Source organism: Terrapene carolina, unplaced genomic scaffold, assembly GCF_002925995.2.
Source record: "Terrapene carolina triunguis isolate 2854851 unplaced genomic scaffold, T_m_triunguis-2.0 Scaffold189, whole genome shotgun sequence".
Lineage (NCBI taxonomy): Eukaryota > Metazoa > Chordata > Testudines > Emydidae > Terrapene > Terrapene triunguis.
In genome coordinates, this window is record NW_020664540.1 from 14,888,885 (window position 1) to 14,909,230 (window position 20,346).

General features: G+C 50.0%; 1 protein-coding gene across 1 annotated transcript in view; it reads left to right on the forward strand.

The window, feature by feature from the left end:
* Window positions 1–20,346, forward strand: part of TRIM9 (tripartite motif containing 9) — a 64,322-nt gene that overhangs the window by 18,453 nt on the left and 25,523 nt on the right. The window contains exons 4-7 of the mRNA XM_029912093.1: window positions 6,762–6,872; window positions 8,508–8,661; window positions 10,007–10,045; window positions 14,769–14,926. Of these exons, the coding sequence (XP_029767953.1) occupies window positions 6,762–6,872; window positions 8,508–8,661; window positions 10,007–10,045; window positions 14,769–14,926 (462 nt within the window). The remainder of the gene's footprint in view (window positions 1–6,761; window positions 6,873–8,507; window positions 8,662–10,006; window positions 10,046–14,768; window positions 14,927–20,346) is intronic.

Consider the following 20,346-nt stretch of genomic DNA (forward strand, 5'->3'; position numbering starts at 1 on the left):
TCCCTTCTCCCAGCCACTCCTACCTCTCCCCACACACACACAGATCTCCAGGCCCATGGAGTGCCCTTCCAGGGGGAGGGGCATGCTTCTGTAGGGGAGACTGTCCCCTCCCTATTAAGCCTGGGAGGGATGGACCACACACATAGGGGGCTCCACATGCATGGTTCCAACGTGTCATTGCTCAGGCACTAAGCAGCACAGCTTTCGTATGCGTTGCCCCAGCGATGCCGGAAGTGGAACTGGGGAACCCATGTAAAATCGAGGCTCCCCCATAGATGCATGTGCCCAGAGGGGAGCTCAGTCCCACGGATCCTGGCTTGGGGGACACGGAAGGCTGGAATGCTCTCTCTGGGTGTGCCCCACTTTCCCCCCATAATCACAGGCGCCCACCTGTCGGCGCTCCCGGGAGCTGTGCTTTGGAAGGGCAGGATTGGGCCAGCTGTTCACTGCCAGATTCAAAACTCCTAACCTACGGGCAAAACCCAAGGAATCTCTGCTTCCCCCTCTGCCCTGGGAAAATCCTCCCTTCCCTCCGGTGGGGGGGGGGGTCCAGGGGAGCCCCTAACAGCACATCTGTGCACAGAAGCAAGGGGGATGGGCTCCAGAGCAGAGGTCAAGGTGACTGTGTAGACGCTTCAGGGCGCTGGTAAATCCAGTGGGATCTATAGGTTTGGGGGCGGAGGGATAGCTCAGTGGTTCGAGCATTGGCCTCTTAAACCCAGGGTTGTGAGTTCAATCCTTGAGGGGGCCTCTTAGGGATCTGGGGCAAAATCAGTACTTGGTCCTGCTAGTGAAGGCAGGGGACTGGACTTGATGACTTTTCAAGGTCCCTTCCAGTTCTAGGAGATGGGATATCTCCATAAATTTAATTTAAGTGGTGGAGCCCCCAGCCTCTTCCCTGGGGATGCAAGCTCCAGCGGTCCCTCCTGCTCAAGCGCATGAATTACAGGGAGGCCCTGCAGCTGCAGACTGGGTCTGCCTCTGTGGTGTGAGTGCTGGACCCAAAGTGCAGGACAATTGTGCTCACAGCTGAACCCTCAGCTACACAGCGTCTATTGACATACGTGGGAATTTCATTAATCCTGCTTCATAAATGTGTTGGACCTGGTCCAGGCCCAGCTAATCACCCTGCTGATGACAATCGTCAGTGTTTTGACTTTGCATAATATTGTAGGTTTAAAATTCCCATGTTCAGTCTAGTGCTTCATCCGCACACATCCAGTGCCTGAGCTCTGCAGTGCAATCCGTCTATACATTTGCATTGTCTATTGCACGTACGCTTCGGTGTGTTCTGCTTCGCAGCGAGTAACACAGACAGTGCATGAAGCGTGCAAGGCCTATGTGAACCAGCATTGGGCATCTGATCTGCAGTAGGCCCCCGGGTTAGACTGACTTGCCATTGACCTTAGTCTCTCCTTGAAACCATTTTCTTAATTTAACGCTTAGCTAAAATAAAACGGTCTGAGATGTACATGCACTGCCAGGTATAGCAGATGGTGATTCCACGGATGATATTATTAAAGCGTTGACTTTGTAGGGAGAAGCACATGAATTCATTATCCGGCGAGAATTGAACCGAGATTTAAGCTGCAAAAAAGATTAGAAGATAAAGACTGTTTTGCCAATCCCATATTTGTTGCCTCCCTAGCAGTAGGCGCATTTCCCAGGGGAGCGTTTTCACAGCAGGATGGGATGAAGGGGAGGCTGCTGCTTTTATGTGCATTTGGCACGGTGTTTACACAGCCCCTCCGTGGTCCGACCGACAGAGAAACACACAGTCTCTCCAGGTGCGTTGGTGTTTGTGGTCGACGTGCACTTTAGGAACCAGAGCAGGTTCCATGACTGGGCAGTGACTGCTTATCCTGCAGCGCAGCCGTATGGCCCGAATCAGGTCATCTGAATGGTTGCCATTGAGGAGAGAATCTGAGAAGGCCACGGGGTCGACATGGCCGCGGCTGGCCCAAGTCAGCTGACTCAGGCTCGTGGGACGTGGGTTGCACAGCCACAAATCTGCGGTATAGACGTTTGGGCTTGGGCCGGAGCTCAAGCTCTGAGACTCTCTGTCCTTGCAGGATCCCAAAGCCCGGGTTCCAGTCCAAGCCCAAATGTCTACACTGCAATGCGACAGCTCAGCTGCCTGAGGCCCGCGAGCCTGAATCAGCCGACCCAGGCCGGCCTCGAGTTGTGTATTGCAATGTAGACGTCCCCTTACTTACCCCAGAGTACCACCCCTGAAGACTGGGGGATTAGAGGGGGTTTAGAACCGAAGCAGCTGAGACAAGAATCTGGCCCAAGGAGTCTTTTGCACCCACTTTGCCGGACATAAATGACTAGACCAGGTTACAAGGCAGCAGGGAATCAGCCCCAATGAACCAAGAAGCTAAGGGCGAATGAGAACCCATGCGGGGTCTCGGGACTTGTCATGTGCTCGACACAATGGCGAGAGCAGCAGAGATGGCTTTGGAGTGAGGTGCCAAGTCCCAGAGGAGCAGTGTTAAAGGTATAGACGGGATTAGATTTGTATTGGCCAGTGAGCAAGTTGCTCTCAGCTTATTCAGGCGATGAAACTCTCGGGGCCCAGTCCTACTTCTGTTTCCCCTAGACAGTGCAGGAGCTTGGTTCCCCTGGCCCTTGTAAACTAGCCCTGACGATGCTCTGAAGTGGTTTAAAAAGCTGGGCTGCAGAGCAGAGGCAGGCCATGTCTGCAGTGACTAGGGAAACCATCCTGACGCCTTTGCTAGCAGGGAATCTGTTTACGCACCGTTCCCCTGAAAGGTAAAGCAGACTTTAGCCCCCTGAGTTTAGGGCCAGACATTGTGCTGCAAACAGCTGCTGTGCATGGGGCTGTGGTTAAAACTGGTTAATTGAAAATGTCGAAGTACATCAAGCGACCGAAATGAGTGGAAGCAGTGACCTTCACTCGCTGCAATGTGCTCTGGAAAGAACAGCAGCCGAGCCAGGAACGACACTCCCCAGGAGGCACCAGCTTTTTGACAAGAGCCAAAGCCCAGTTCATAAGCCTGGGTACAGAGGAGCTTCTTGAGAAATTGCTGGCGGAAGGAATAGAAGCGTTGTGAGGAGCTGGTTGGTGTTAGAAGACAGTGTATTTATATCTTATCTTTTGTATTACACTTGTGCTCAGAGGTTCTATGCTAGGCATGGATCAAACCTATAGTGAGAGACAGTCCCTGCCCCAAAGAGCTCACAATCTAAATAGATAAAGGAGGGAAACTGAGGCACGGAGCAGGGCTATGATTTGGGCATGGTCACACAGTTTGTCAATGGCAGAGCCAGGAGTAGAACCCAGGGCTCCAGTCTACTGGCCTGGCCACTAGGTCGTGCTCCTCCCTCTCAGGATAATCATTTCAGCTCCTTTGGGTATCAAATTAGCATTGAATTACATCTTCCTCATAATTATAGGGAAATCTTCAATATGTTTAGGGCAGAACTCGGATGTGCCCTTCTAATTGCCATGCCTTGGTGAAGGCAGCCTCTCTGCATTATAGCCTGGCCTTGAAAGATAGATAACCCATCGCTAGGATGATTTAGTTGGGGATTGGTTCTGCTTTGAGCAGGGGGTTGGACTAGATGACCTCCTGAGGTCCCTTCCAATCGTAATATTCTATGATTCTACTGCATGCTGCCACAAAATTAAAAGCAAACTAGCATTCACCACTTTGGTATGGTGGAACATACCAAAAAACAATGTGTGAGCTCCCCCTGCTGGTTTTACCTGAACAGTGCACTAGTTAACACTGTTTCCGGAGCTGTGAATGCTCTTGTGTTGCTATGGTTAGGGTTGCTGGTGCGTGGACAGCCTAGACCTGATTCTCTTCTCCGTACATTGGTGCAACTCCTGACTTCAGTGAACTTAGACCTGGTTTGCATCAGTATAAGTGAAAGCAAATTCAGACCCAGAGAATTAAACCAAAGGGGATTACCCTGGCTTCAGTTTCACCGCAATCAAATCGAATGTAATGTTTTCCTAGAAAGAGGGATAAAACCAGCAAAAGGGTTTTTTGCACACAGTGGAGAGTCAATACAAATCAGGAGCTATATAGAAAATTATTTGTTGGCAATCCTTTAACTAATGCATTGCTGCATAAGTGGGCATATCAGCCTGAGTGACATGGAGCTCTGGACAGTTTTCAGTGTGGTAGGTAATTATGTATAGGTGGTTAAATTATACCTGAGAAACACAAGATCTCACTGATTGGCCTGAAAGAGTAATTGCACAGTCACATTGAGTGCAGAAGATTAGAGCGTGCTTCATTTCACCTTACGGTATCTGAGCAATGAGGATGGTTGCGTGATACATTTCACTTGTCATCAGATGAAGCTACCTTGCCAATAGTACTGTCTATCCAAATACCTGGCTGGTGAATCACAGGTACATAGATACTGTGGTGTAACTACTGTAGCGATGAATGCAAAACTGTGACCTCGGGATTTCTCCAGTTCCATTTACTGCAGGCTTTTCAAATGGTTTGTTGCTGCATATGCTGATGGAACATCCCATCAAAGCCCTGGCTGGGATGATTTAGTTGGGATTGGTCCTGCTTTGAGCAGGGGGTTGGACTAGATGACCTCCTGAGGTCTCTTCCTAATCGTCTATGATTCTATGCTTTATTGTCTGTATGACACATTAAATAAATAGGATCTACTGAATCGGTTAGCTTGATTGAGGCCTAAAGGAGAACTTTACAGAGCTTTGAGCTCGTTTTTTTAAAAAGTCTTAGACTTGCCATTGGCACATTCAGCCAACAGGATAAAATTACTCTCACTGATCTGTGCTACAGATCTTTTATCCTTAGTGAAAAATCTCTATTGCGTATTCTGTGCATAAAACTTCCATTGACATCAGTTGAAGTTCTGTATGCTGAATAAGTGCAGAATATTCAGCAAAAATCCATCATGGCAGGTAAGAGATTGGCAGTAAAGGTTAGAGGGGAGAATTTTGCCCTGAAGTGCTAGCAAGCAGTAAGCACTGTACAATGTAATATATTACATTATATCAGTCACTAAAGCCATCTTCCAGAACTCACTATCAGGAGACCCAAGTGCCAGAGCTGAGAAAGATTGACTCATTCCAGTGACTCACAGTGAAAAAGCACCATAGGCTGTGGGGAAGGGTCAAAGATGGGCCTGTTAATGTTCCAGTTACTAGGACTCAACACAGTGATGATCTGTGATTCCTGCCGGTATAGACGTCTGGTATAAATTGCTGCTCTTTTTCTGGGCAGATCAGGGTCAGTGCACCCCTTTGTATTCCACCACCAGGGTCATGCAACACTTCCATTTCTAGGAATCCCCTACAATTGAACTGATGCATCTTCATTGAGAACATGGTCTGGAGAGCCACAGGGAAAGTTACATAAAGAAGTAGTGATTTTACAGGGACTGTAAAGAGAGATGTAGTGATTGTATCTGTGGCGTGCTAGGCGTTCTTGCAGATGGATTCTTGCTGGTCATTTGTAGGTAGCACTAAGTAATTCACCTTGACCTGTCCTCCAGATCTATGGATTAAGTTGCATGTGTTTCCACGGTTCTCATTACCCAGTGACACCAGTGATTGCATCCTGCAAACGTAGGGCCTGCTCTGATGTGCCCTGTGCTGCGGACTCAGCACTCAGCACCCTGCAGGACTGAACAGTTGATTATTCGTTGATCAAAAAATATAAACTGCAGCATTATCAGCTGCTAGCTGTAGTACCACCTAGTTCTTATCTAGCACTTCCCACCTGTCGCTCTCAAAGCAGAGGGAGAGCTGAGCTGAGCTGTGCAGAGGTGGAAAGAGTTGATGGAGAAAGACGTCGCCCCTGGAATAAAGGAAGGCGGCATCTGAGGACCCTATTTTTACTGACAGCACTGGCATTCGGGAAGAAGTTACTTTCACTACAGCCCACCACTAAGGGAAGGAGGCCGTGTAGCCTTGTAAGTAAATAGCGCACTGGACTGGGATTTAGGAGACCTTGGATCTAGGCCTAGCTCTGTTCCTGGATGCCCTTGGGCAAGCCACTTCACCAATCTGTGCCTCAGTTTACCGGTCTGTAAAATGGGGATTGTGATACTGACCTCTTTTGAAAAGCACTTTGAGATCTGCTGATGAAACGTGCTAGATAAGGACCAGGTGTTATTACTGCTAATAATAATCGATAATGTTGACGTTTATATGGGTTTAGTTTAAAAATACAGGGCCGGATCCTCAGCTGATAAACTGGCACGTCTTCCTTGGAGACAGAGTCACTCCACTGATCGGCACCCGCTGAGGATGACAGGAATTAGGTAGCCCCCTTTTAGAATAATTTGGAAACCCTCTAGTGGGTCTCCCTGTCTTCTGCTGCAGAAGCCACTAGAACCCAACCAGCTGTGTCTATCTGTAGCTGGGCCACGTGTGTTGTGTATAGCGAGTAAACGGTTATTTGGAACTCAGCTGTTTCTGTGTTGCTTCCTCGTATTAATGGTGTGCAGAGAGCAGAGCTACATCTAACCCACTAGTTTGAATAATGAATCCAATGCCAGTTGTGTGCTCTTCATGGATTCAGGGCTCTGGAGTCCAATTATTTAACTCCTGTCTTTGATGTTCTCTTTAGTCTTTTGCTCCCATCCTTTGACAGATTTCTTCAGTCTCATCCTCTCATGGTCTGATCCTGTTCCCAATGGCAAAGCCCCTGTTAACTTTTGGGGGGCAGGCGCATTCCCTTCAACCCTCATTGCTTCCACTTGCACTTGGAAACTCTCTTCTCCTCGTCTCGTTGCAGGTGGTACGAGACCAGATCTCTCACTGCACAGTCAAGCTGCGCCAGACCACAGGCCTGATGGAGTACTGTCTGGAGGTCATCAAAGAGAATGACCCAAGTGGGTTTTTACAGGTGGGTGTGTGGCTGTTCACTTCCACGTGCCGTTGGAAGGAAGAGCTGGGCTGGCTGGGAGAGCGAGCGAATGCAGATCCAGAGGCCACATTCATCCCTGGTGGAACTGGGGTGAGGTCAGTGGAGCTACACCACGGAGGTGTACGGCCCCAGGTTGATTGGTCCATATTCATTGTCATTAGAAGAATGTGCCGATCCCATCAGGAATATTTAGGTACTAGATAATACTTTGTCCTGCCTTAGGTGCAGGGGACTGGACTAGGTGACCTCTCAAGGTCCCTTCCAGTTCTGTGATTCTATGATATATGTGTGTGCGTGAGTGTATATATATAAGGTCTAAAAATACTTTGTAAAGGATTATTAAAGCTCTACATCACCCCCATCCCCTTACTGCCACCAGCATAGGAGGCATGTCAGGGGCCTGGCCAAGGAGAGGAGACATGGCCAGCAGCAGTGTGCTTCTGCTTTCTAGTGTAACAGACCCCACTGTTACCAGCTAGGGTAAGGTTGCTCTCCCTTGCACCACGGGCTGATGCAATCCCAGTGCTTTGTGGGGTGCGGAAGAGGGCTCCAAGGTGTCATACTGATTGGGCCCAGTATAGTCATCTAGGCTAGGGAGATTTTCTTCCCGCCATTTTCAGTCTAGAACAGTAACAATGTTAAGAAGATTCCTTAGTAATTTGGGGCCCTGTCCTGTTCCACTGGAACTCAGCAGCTAAACTCCCATCACCTGTAGCATGAGGAGGATCAGACCCTGTATTAGCTGTGTATTTCTAGAGATATTACTTGTCAATGAAGACCGAATAAGGGAGACACATCTCTGTGCTCTAAGAGTGTGTACTGCTGGCTGGTCACGAGAAACGCAGCGGCACTAGCTATGAGACAGGTCCTGATACCCTTAACCCACGTGAGTAGCACCTTTCTCTGCATGATTTCAATGGCACTGTGCAAAATTACTACTCATTGTGAGCAAGGACATCAGAAACTGGCCCTCTGTACGGAGAAAAAATCTTACGTGGATGTCAGAGACTGAAACAGGCTGGCGAAGGCTGTGTGTAAGGTCGGAAGCAAAACAGGAATGAATTCGTCCTGTGAGAACACTGGCTTACACAGACATTGGGAGAAAAGTTTGGAGGAAGATTCTTATTGTATCTCTAGAATAAATATTACAATACGCAGCCCTCAATGGGAGACAGACTCCATACATGGCTCACAAGAACAATAATAGTTCATAAGAATCAGCTCCAGCTCCCACTGCAGCCAGTGAAAGCCCTTGCATTGACGTCTCTGGGCATTGGGTCACCCCCATAAGATGGCATTGACTCATTTGGCCTAACTAAGATGTTCGGTAGCTCCAGATACATGATTTGGTTCTGATTGAAGTGATTTACAAATCTGAACCTAAAATGAACGGTCCCGGTAGAGCCCTTGGGTGACACCCTGGCCGCATTGAAGTCAACGGCAAAACTCAAGTCACCGTGAAACTTTAGTGATGTCCAAACTCAACGTGGGCCAAGCCTTTGATTTCAAGCCCTGTTGACTTTTACCGTCATAAAGAACCAGCTCTTTCTAGGGCACAAAGCACTTGCTCGAGTGGCGTGTAATAGCTGAGGGTGTGGTCTTTGTTGCCACCAGATTTCCGATGCTCTGATCAGGAGAGTGCACTTGACCGAGGACCAGTGGGGAAAAGGGACGCTGACCCCAAGGATGACCACAGACTTTGATTTGAACCTGGACAGTGCGCCTTTGCTGCAATCCATCCATCAGCTCGACTTTGTGCAGATGAAAGGTAAGAACCTATCTTCAGTCCATTTAGCAAATAACACTCACCTGTCATTGGCTTGTGCTCAACACAGTCTCTGGGTTTAATGACAAGTCACCGGATGTACAGGGGCAACACATTGGAGCTAATTTTATCTACTACGGACTTTGTTTTTTAAGATATTTGTTCCCTTACAAATAAAAATTAAGAAGGTAGGGTTTAAAACCTCAGAGAAGGTCCTGTGGTTAAGCAACTGTACTGAGCTGGAGTTCCAGATTCAATACTCAGCTCTGCCACAGACTCCCTCCAGGGCCTTGGTTAAGTCACTCCATCGCGCTGGGCCTCAGTTTCCCAGCTGTGAAGTAGGGGTAGTAACCCTTCCTTTCTGCCACCCTTTGTGTCTAGAGGATAAGTTTCTGGAGGCAAGGACTGTCTCTTCCTCAGTGCCATGTACAAACAGTTGACAATGGCAGGGCCACCCGTGTTTCGCAGGAGGGGCTCAGCACTGGGATCTGATGTAATACCGTCCCTCCAAAAAGGCCAGTGCACGTCACAAGTAGTAATCGCTTTCGCCTCACAACACCCATGGATATCAGGGTTACTAAGCCACGGCACAAAGAGGCTGAATGACTCGTGTGAGATCACTCAGGAAGTCAGAACGAGCCGTGGTTTTCTTGTTTTCTTTGCCTCCTGGCTCAGTTTTGTCTTAACCACGGGAACATCCAGCTGTCCCTGCATCTCTGGCTCCCCAGGGTGTACTCTTCGAAATGAGAGTCAGGGACAGCACGGCTGCACCTAGCCATGCTTTGGAAATAGTCCCGAACCCATGATGCTGAGGCCGCCTGCTCCCCAATTGTGCAGATCTCGAAGGAGAAGAGGTTTTTCACACTTGAGCCAAATCCTGCTGGACTGATTGATGCACACTGTCCCTTTGGCTTTGGTGGGAATTCTCACGTGTTTTGAAGCAGTATAAAGAAATGCCTACATCCCTACACACATGCCCACAGCTCACACACACGCTGCTGAACGGTGGTTTGCATTGCCTAGATAACGGGCTGTCTGTCTCCAGTTTGAATGTCTTGACTGAAAGCACAGCTTTCAAACCAGAATGCAAATTTGCCTGAGCCCGAGAGCATTATCATCTTAGACATGCCAGAAACATTCTGCATGCTACATTATAGCAAAGAACCTCAACATCCAGATCATTTGGCTTTTTCCTTGGGGTTTTTTTCATTTGTTTTTGGTTTTTGGGGGTGGGGGTGTTTTGTTTTGTTATTTGTTTTTTTAAGCACTTCATCTTAATTTTAATTTCCTCCTGATTCTATTCTCTCCTCGTGGGCAACTGGTTCTGCTGTGGTCTACCCCTGCGAAGTCTCATTAATTCACAGAGCGCAGAGATCCGGCACAACCGGTGAGCAATTTCTGACTTGTGAAGTCCCTGGCAATTGAAAGAAGATGCTAATTGGCTGTGACACGGCAAACTGTGATTGGGTGGAGCCAAGCTTACACCTATTGTCTGCTTTGGCATACGTTCAACAAAGGGCCAGCTCTCATCTGGTGTCCATTGGTGTAGCTGTATGGACTTCAAGGTCACCAGCTCAGGGTCTGGCCCTGTGTATTCATTGTTGTCTCTACTGGATGTTCTGATGTGCAATTAGTTGATACATGACAAACACCTTGACAATTAGGCACAAAAAGCTCGTAACCACGTGCTCCCTCTGCAGTGGTAACGATTTGGAACAATGGCCCCATCGTTATTAATTCACTGAATGTGTTTCACGTAATAGCATTAATCGTGATGGACGCATCTGGCAGGGCTGTCAAAAGCACACCCATGACTCACCATGAGTTAACGGGACCATTGTTTTAAAGCAACGGCAATATTTTTAATAGAGTAGTGAAGACTGAAACTCAGGTCAAACTCAGTCAGGGCTGAACTGTCTCTGCAGCTTGCACACAAATTGTGTAGGCAGTGGGAAGTCTCCTTCCTCCCTTGTTTTAATAATTTAGCCTAAGGGTATGTTTTTAATTAGTAAAAGCAAGTCTGCTGCTGGCTTAGCTGTCTTTCCCTTTGCATTAAGATCACACGGAATTCACCGGAATCACGTAACTGGGCAACCACACAACGAATACCATTTCCAGACATGGGCCAGGAACGCCATAGGCCTGAGCAATAGGTGCTGCGCAAACTGCACCAACCTATGGGGAGGCCCTGGGTCTCAGAGGTTCCCCTCAGAGCTACAATCCCGCTGCTGCCCCCTCTTGCGCTGGGCAGGAGTAAATTGCTTCAGTCTTTAAAAGCATGCGGCATGCTCCAGCTCGGCTGGCTGGCATGGGGGAGTGAGGGGTACAGCTCTGCCCCTCCCTGAGTGCTAGCTCAGGGGACAAGCAGCGGGTGGGCACCTGCTGCCCTCTCCCCACTACTTACTCGGTTTGGAGGGGCAGGGCCTTATTCTTCTCCCTTTGCAGCCGTGTTGGAGGTAGCCCCGAACGGCCATATTCTGGAGCTCTGATATTGGATGTGAGATGACTGAGCCCCTCCCCTTCCTTTCGGAGCTAAGTAATCATGGAAGGAAATGGCGGCTCATGCTGGGACCGTACCTAGCATGCTCGGCGAGGGAGGGACAGGCCGAGAAAGGGCCCGAAAGGAATGAGGCGAGTGAGTGGGAGTGCGCTTCGTCCCTGGAGAATACAGCAGAGTCTCCTGTATAGACAAGCTATTGGGAGGGTGGAATACATTACCTAGTGCTCAGCCTGCCACGTAGAAAGACCCCACCCCCTGTGGGCACATAGGATATGGACGTAAACAGGCTGGTTTCCAACCTGCTGCTGCTGATGCCGCCTTAACGGCTGGCGTATATGCTCCTCCACATAGCCTGCCGCCAGCGCAGTTGCACCCTCTGCGGCGGTGGGACCAGGGGCGCATTGCCCACCAGGGAGAGGAAGCACCATTTCAGTTCTTCAGAACACAAAACTCCTGAGGCTAACCCCAGGGAGCAGCTCCTGCCCTAAGGCACCGATGTGGGAGAAGGTCCTGCGCTGAGATACTGGGTAAAGGGGGAACAGATCGGAATTGAGGAATGGAAGGGAACAAGCCAGGCATTGGAGCCATAGGGAACAAACTGCTGGGGAAGGACGACGTCTCACTGCTGCTGGAGAAAAGCCTGTTCGCAAAGCGCACCGGAGAAGCCATCCGAGACAAATAGTGATAACCCCGGGGAGGCTGCCACAGACATTAGCCACATGGCTTAATGTCTCCCAGGTATGGTACCTGGCTTGTGATCTGGCCTCTTGGTGCTGCTCCTGTGGTGCTAGGGGGCCATTAACAGGGCAGCTGCGGATTCCTCCAGCGTATTTGAATCCCAGCATCTGGCTTCTCTTTTCCCTTTCTTGTTAGTTCCGTTTCCTCCTCCGGCGTTCATACCTTTTCCTTTGCACACCGTCCCTACCACCTGCCGCCTCCCATTCACCTCCCCTTTGTGCCTTTCCTGTTCCGGTCTTTTAGGACTGAGAAGGCGAGACAATCTGGGGAAGCCGTGAAGCAGACAGACCCCACCAGAAAGGCCGCCAAGTTGCTGCTTTGCTGGGATGCGCCTTTAAATGGTGCCAGCTGCAGCACAGCTGCCAGCCTGTGGCTTTGGGGATCTTGTGAGATGGGGAAACACAGAGCTGCGCATTTGTTGGTGTGTCAGAAGCTGGAGATCTGGTCTGCCACTAGGCTGTTGGAGAACGAGAGTCGTTCTGCTATTGAGGGACTTCAGCCACCCGGGCCCTGTGGGCCCAGTTTAGACAAAATTTGCCAAGAATCTGTAAAACCCCTGGCACCAGGATTGCCCCAAATGCAAAGCCTCCCTTCACCCTCAGCGGAGCAGGCAATCCCCACTCCCGGTGCTGGAATAGCCGCAGTTTACATGTTCAGGTGTCTGACGTACCCACTGACTTATGCCGAATAAGACACTTAGCAGTTGTCCCTCCTTAAAACCTGCCTGTGCTGTGACGCCTACACATCACTCCCATCTGGCACTAATTCAGCAGGTGACCCGCTGTGACTTCTGCCCAAAAAGTTCTGATGCAGCCGAGCTGTACCTGTGGAATCATTAAAAGTAATTCCTTCTCCTCTCCCCCTGGCAGACTGGCTTGTAATACATATCATTGCTCTCCTGTCGTGCAAGTTGGCAAGTGCTATATAGATAGGGAACGGGGCTGGACTATGTTCAAGCACTGGAATGCGTTACCTAGGGAGGTGGTGGAGTCTCCTTCCTTGGAGGTTTTTAAGGCCCGGCTTGACAAAGCCCTGGCTGGGATGATTTAGTTGGGAATTGGTCCTGCTTTGAGCAGGGGGTTGGACTAGATGACCTCCTGAGGTCCCTTCCAACCCTGATATTCTATGATTCTATGATTCTAAGTTTGGACTAAGGGAATGTGTGGGGTGTTTCCCCTATGGTAGAGAAAAGGTGGTAGTAAATGTTTCAGTAGAGAGGTTAAGTATCACGGTGGGGTCAGCTATGTGTTAGGAGAAGAGGGTCCCCTTTCCCTGTGGGGTCTCACCCCACATCTTTTGTAGAGCAGGAACAGACCCTCCTTCCTTTTACTTGTTTATTGCAGATGAGCTGATGCTCCTGCTGGAGCAGAACATACCATGAAATGCCTTTTTGTCTTGGGCAGGAGCACACAAGGAGGTTTGGCTATGGGCTATTTGGCCTTTCTCCTCTCCGTCGCTGGTTCTAACCCAACAAAGACTGGAGATGGAAAGTAGTTACCGGCTGATCCCTGTTTGGCGGCCGCCGTGAAATGAATTTGTTGCTGTGGTTTCAGTACACTTCCTAATGGACATGGGCACCGACAAAACCCACCCCTACAACTGACTCTGGCAATTTGCTTGAGTGAGTCAGCAAAGAAGGCCAGCCATGAATGCCCCCGGGGTACGTCTACACTGGAATAACAGACCCGCCGCACAGCCGCGGCTGGCCTGGGTCAGCTGACTCAGGCTGTGGGGCTGTAAAACTGCAGTGTAGATGTTTGGATTCAGGCTGGAGGCCAGGCTCTGGGACCTTCCCCCTTGCAGGGTCCTAGAGCTCGTGCTACAGCCCAAGCCCGAACATCTACACGGCAATTTTACAGCCAAAGCCCTGTGTGCTCGAGTCGGCTGACCTGGGCCACCTGTGGGTGTTTAGCTGCTGTGTAGACGTATCCATGGAGTCCACACTATGCTCCCCTCTGGAATGGTAACTGTGGGTTGGCTGAGGTACAGTGGCAAGACTTTGTGGTGAGGATCGTTGGCCAACGTTGGTCGACAGCGATGTCCACCCAGAACATTTACTTGCACTAAATTAGCACAATTGAAAACATATTTATCTCTTGTTATATGTGGCTCACCGCACCCATCACAGTGACACCCTCCCCCCCCCCCCAAATTACTGCTCCTTCATGACCCACCGTGAGGAAGATCAGGTGCACTTCCAGCCACAAGTCATCGCAAAGGCCGTGAGCCCAACTCACCACTCCGCTATTCTATCGATACTGCTGTAACTCTTTTGATTGCAATGAACTTGCATGGCGGAAACCTGGGGTAACAGAGAGGTGAATTAGACCCACTCTTTCCACTGACGCTACAACCAGTGGCAGTGTTCTCATCCGGGAATGATAATGCCTGTCCCTCTGCAGCCAGACTCTCAGAGTACATCGGGGAGGTGCTCCTATGACCTTCCTGGTCTTTGGTTATGGCGTTGTGATGAGTGGATTAGGCATGGGAGCCTTACTCTCATAGGTGGGGGCATGGTGCTATAATTTCACGCTCATCCAAAATTTATTAGAAAGAAAATGTAAGAGAAAATGAAGTAGCCCCAGTAAAATTTCACGTTGACAAGCCGATGAAAACCCAAATTCTGCAAAGCTTCTGATGGTAGGTACGTTGAGAAAACAGTCCCTTCTTGTTCCTCCATGCCGCAGTCCCATGAGATTTTACTTTTAATCCAGCGTGAAATGCAGGCTGGGTAACAAAGTTATAAACATGGCCTCCATATAGCGGCGAAAATGTGCATGCGTTTACGTGCCTCACAGCAATTTGAATGCACTTGCTATGCCTGATGTCCACTGTGGTCGTAGAAGCCAGGGTTACACTAATTTTTGTTTAGCTTCCTCTCCAGTGCCGGCACCCCCGATCCTACAGCTAGAAGAATGTTGCACCCACAACAACAGCGCTACGTTGTCCTGGAAACAGCCCCCTTTGTCGACCGTGCAGGTGGAAGGCTATATTCTAGAGCTGGATGATGGGAACGGTGGTCAGTTCAGGGTAGGTATTGAGAGCACGTGTTCCATTGATAAAACATGCCTTAGGTGGAAGACAATGCCAGTGATGAGTGAGCCACACCAGGAGCATTGCCGATAAACAGGAAGCAGGCTTCCATTCTGCGGAGATACAGCCTGCCACTGCCTTATAGAATCATAGAACTCTTCAGCCTCGTGCACTGTTTTCACTCAGGTTACACAGATGTAAACGATTCCACGAGGCGCAAGACAGTGGGCAATCAGGCCGGTTTTGTCTTGTTTTTAGAAGAGTTCATTTGTTGTTTATTTCTATATAGCAGGGGTAGGCAACCTAGGGCACGCATGTCAAAGGTGGCACACGAGCTGATTTTCAGTGGCACTCACACTGCCCGGGTCCTGGCCACCGGTCCGGGGGGCTCTGCGTTTTAATTTAATTTTAAATGAAGCTTCTTAAACATTTTAAAAACTTGATTTACTTTCCATACATATATATTATAGACTTATAGAAAGAGACCTTCTAAAAACGTTAAAATGTATTACTGGCAGGCGAAACTAGATTGGATTAGAGTGAATAAATGAAGACTCGGCACATCACTTCTGAAAGGTTGCCGACCCCTGCTATACCGTATAAGCTTCCCCCGGATTTGAACTGAATCTTTCACTTTTTGTCAACAGCTTCAGTCCAGTTTTTATTCCAATGAATATTCTTATTGTGATGGACTTGATGCGGGAATCGCTGGCTGATAGTCTGTGGCCTGTGTGACCCAGGAGATCAGACCAGATAGCCAGAATGGTCCTTTCTGGCCTTAAAAGTCTGTGAATCTGGGGATTGACAACACAGCTGCTAACCTGGCATGGGGAAATGGTCTCACAACAATCGACTGTAGACACCAGTTCAGAGATTGTTGAAACTATGAGCCAAAGAGTGCTTGCCATGATGGAAGACACCGTACAGTTGCTCTGTAGCAGTGGCTGGGGATAGATTATTACACAGGGCCTACCAATTATACATGAGAGCCACTCCTGCAGAGATACAGTGGTGATAGCAGGACCCTGCAGGGAAATGGCTTCCCCTGGTAACTTTCATTGTTAGGCGGTTAAGTTGTTGGAGTCTCTAGCCATAACTGCATCCATCAGGTTCCCTCTTGGAGAAACTCTCTCTCTCTCTCTCCACTTTTCATTTCAGACATTGTATCTAATTCTCTCCTTCCCTTGGAAGGATCCCTCCTGTGGCTGAACAATTTAAGTTACACAGGGGGCTAGGTGACCAATAGCCAGTCGTGGGATCAGGGGAGCACGGAGGTGGCTGAACCTAAAGACTGGCCTCCAATTTTTTTTAATAAATTTGTATTCCTGCCTTCTTTATCTATACGAAAAAATTTCCAAACTCCAAGTGGACTTTTCCCTTGTTTTCAAATCCACTTCCAAATGCACTTGCACGGCAAATACTCACAAAATCCCGCCCCTGGTTATGCTGATCAGTCTGACTCCCTTGCCTCTGAAGAAGTGGGTTTTTTACCCACGAAAACTTATGCCCAAATAACTCTGTTAGTCTTTAAGGTGCCACGGGACTCCTTGTTTTTTTTGTGTGGATACAGACTAACACGGCTACCCTCTGATAGTCTGACTCCCTTTATTTCCCATTGTTGTCGAGCGCAGAATTTGGCCCCAGGTGCGCGTGCAGTTTGTTTACTGGGGGCAGACAGGAGAGTGGACGTTCACTTGAGGCTGAAGGCTGCAGCTGCTACTCATGTAATGGCTGCAGAATCAGGTGATGCTTATGCCTAGGCCTTATAATGAGTGATTGAGACCTGCTCCAAACTCTTCATCCTTTCTTCCTGCTAACTTCAAATCATGGTATTTGGGAGGTCAACTGAGCTGAGGCTGCAGGTTAGAGCATTTTTTTATTGTTAGATAATATTTGCCTTGATGATCAGCACGCTTTGGAAATGGAAAGAACTCATTTTAAAGCACTTTTTTAATAGCTTAAAGTAGGCTGCCAAACATCTCTTGCAAAGGCTGCTAATTCCCATGGAGGATTGCGGTTTGCTATACTCCTGGCAATCAGAGGCGTTTAAGGCTTGGGGACCTTTAAATTGTTGTAATTATACAATTAAAATGTGATTTTTCTCTGATCTGACATGCTCATAATTATTCTCTAGCATATTCATCACCGTTCAGAGCAGCTCACCGTGGAGAGAGCAGCCCACCGTGTTCCCTGAACTCCAGCTGCGCATGACGCAGCCAGGCGAGATCCAGAGCAGAAGCCGGGTAGTTGACAGAGGGGATGTATGGAGTTTAATGAGAGAAAGGTGCAGAGGACTGAGTTTGCAGGAGACAAGTGCATTGTCTCAGCACAGCCCCCTGGCCTGGCCAAGCAGGGAATAAAGCTTTCTAGCTGGGGCCAGGAAGTAAAAGGAAATCACCTTTTGTTTCAGAATCCCACAGATGTATTACTTCTGGAGGAATTCTGCGCCACTGCGTGTGTGCAGAATTCATGTCCCCCACAGATTTCTTTGCTTCCCCGCAGAAAAATGCCTTTCTGACAGGGAAGCAAAGGGAAGCTGCAAGAGCAGTAACGCACCACTCCCTAGCAGTGCAGGTACATTGTTTCAGGCACCTGGAGCAGCTGGCAGAGAGGTAAATCACCGCGGGGCTGGGGACATCCCAGCCAGTGGCTCCTACCCTGAGCTGGGATCAGCTGCTAGTTCTGGCTGGGCTGGAGGCAGGACAGGATGGGACTTCCTCTTCCCCTGCAAGGAGTGGCTGGGGCTGTGTCAGACCCATCCCAAGAAACCTCCCCCAGCTGCAAGAAGCTCAGCATCCTCCCCTGCTTCCTGCCCCCATTGCTCCTCAGCTGTGGGGAGGGAAGGGTCACTGTATGGGGAGATGCTCCCCCATCCACCCAACCCCCATGCATCTGGACCTCCGATACCCAAACACTCCCACCAAGCCTCACCCGGTACATCCAGAACCCCCCTAGCCCTCCATACCTGAACCCCACCCCACTGAACCTCAACCCCTGCAACTGGAGCCCCATTGCACCCGGACCCCCATCCCTGCACCCAGACCACCCCCCACTGAGTTCCCTGCACTCAAACCTCCACCCTGATGCACCACCCTCTGCACCACCCTGAGCCCCCACATCCAGACCCCCACACCACTGACCTCCAACTAGCTGCACCCAGACCCCCACCCCACCCCGCCAAGTCCCACTTCCCCCGCACCCAGATCCCCCCACTGAGACCCCCATACCCAGACCCCCTCCGCTGAGCCCCAACAACCTTCACCTAGAAGCCTCTGCAGAGTCCCATTGCCCCTGCACCTAGAACCCCACCCCCTACGAGCTTCTGTGCATCCAGATCGCCCCACACCTAGACCCTCCTACTGAGCTGCCTGCACCCAGATTGTCCCACACAGAATCCTCTCACCCAACACCTGGACATCCCCACACCGAGCCCCTTCACACTTGGATCCTGCCTGGTTGAGCCTGCCTGCCCCACACCTGGTGCACATGGTGCAGAGGGGCAGGGCCCCAGGCTAAGGGGGTGTCAGGGTCGGGTGCAGCCTCACCGCTGAGTCTGTGTCCTGGGGATGGGCAGACTGCAAGGTGATCTCCCACTTCAATGCAGCCAGTGGCCTGTGCTCCCCACTGCCGTGCTGGAGCCTCTGCATTTATTTATTGACAAATAAAACTTGCAGAATTTTCAAATATTGTGTGCAGAATTGTCAATGTTTTGGCGCAGAATGCCCTCCGGAGTAAATGTATTCACAATGTGACTGGAGGACAATTAAACTCAGCTAGTCAGTGTTCTCTCTAGAGGACTCTCAAAGCCTCAAGACCACCGAGTTTTTCACTTTAGCTGCCTCACTGTCGAAGCCTCCTGTTCCTTGGAGTCAAGCAGGACTGGGCATGGCTGCCTCCGAGTCCCTGCCACTCCAGAATCAGCCACGCCAAGTTCTCTACCTCCTTTCTCCCAGTGCTGAGAGGGCCGCCTGCATAATGCGCCCGTGATCCCAGGAGCCCATGCACCATGCCGGGTCCCAGACTCAGAACACGGCCACATAGCGACCTAATGCTTTAAACCCAGCTCATCTCATCCGATAGGGCTGGAGCTTGCAGGTCCTTGCAAGGGGCTGCACTGCTCCAGCGTGGGTGAAGCCACCCGCAATGATACTCGCCAGGCACGGGCGATAGTACATCCCTCAGGTGGCCGTGCCTTGCTCGCCATTGCAGAAGGCAAGGAAGGATGAAGACTGGATGATCACTAGCCATGATCCCAGTCGTGCTAAGGGGGTGCTTAGCGACATGTCCGCCACTTAGGCCTTTCTCCTCTCGTCAGGCAGGTGTAACTGGGAGCTGTGCTGCAGCGTTCATTGCTGGAGGATCTGGTTTCCCTGAGCGACCTGTCCTGCTCATCCCCCTTTACTTTGTGCTTACGTTGTTGTGCTCCACCTCTAGCTACGCAGGATGGAGCCCCTAGTGTTCCTGGATATGACTCGGCCCGGCTGAGTCCCCTTTGCGCTGCTCAGTAACAGAACAGGTAACGGAAAACGGCTCTAAAGGGGCAGCACACAAGTCCGCTGTTGTAGCGGAATCCTGAGTCGCTTAAAGCCAGCATAGCTGGCTCTGGCCACCCACCCACCTCTCCCTCCACGTAGATAGGTGTCCAGGCTAGGAGAGGGCACGGCCACAGCAAGATGTAGTCTGGTGAGCTAGGGCTGGCAGAAGGGATCATAGAAACGTAGGGCTGGAAGGGTCCTCGAGAAGTCATCAAGTCCAGCCCCCTGCACTGTGGAAGGACCAAGTAGACCTAGATCATCCCTGACAGGGGTTTGTCCAACTTGTTCTTAAAAGTTTTCAGTGATGGGGACTCCATGACCTCCGTTGGAAGCCTGTTCCAGAGCTTAACGGCCCTGACAGAAAGCTTTTCCTAATATCTAACCTAGATCTCCCTTGCTGCAGATTAAGCCCATGACTTCTTGTCCTACCTTCAGGGGACGTGGAGAACAATTGATCCCCATCCTCTTTATAATGGTCAGCATATTGGAAGACTGTTCTCAGGTTCCCCCTCAGTCTTCTTTTCTCAGGACTAAACAGGCCCCGTTTTTTTAACCTTTCCTCACGGGTCAGGTTTTCTAAACCTTTATCATTTTTGTTGCTCTCCTCTGGACTCTCTCCTGTTTGTCCACCTCCTTCCTCAATGGTGGTGCCCAGAATTGGACACAGTACTGCAGCTGGGGCCTCACCAGTGCCCAGCAGAGTGAGACAGTTCCCGCCCGTGTCTTACATACAACCCTCCTGTTAATACACCTCAGAATGATACTAGCCTTTTTTGCAACTGCATCACATCGTTGATTCATATTCAACTTGCGATCCACTATCACCCCCAGATCCTTTCCAGCAGTACGACCCCCTAGCCAGTTGTTCCCCATTTTGTAGTT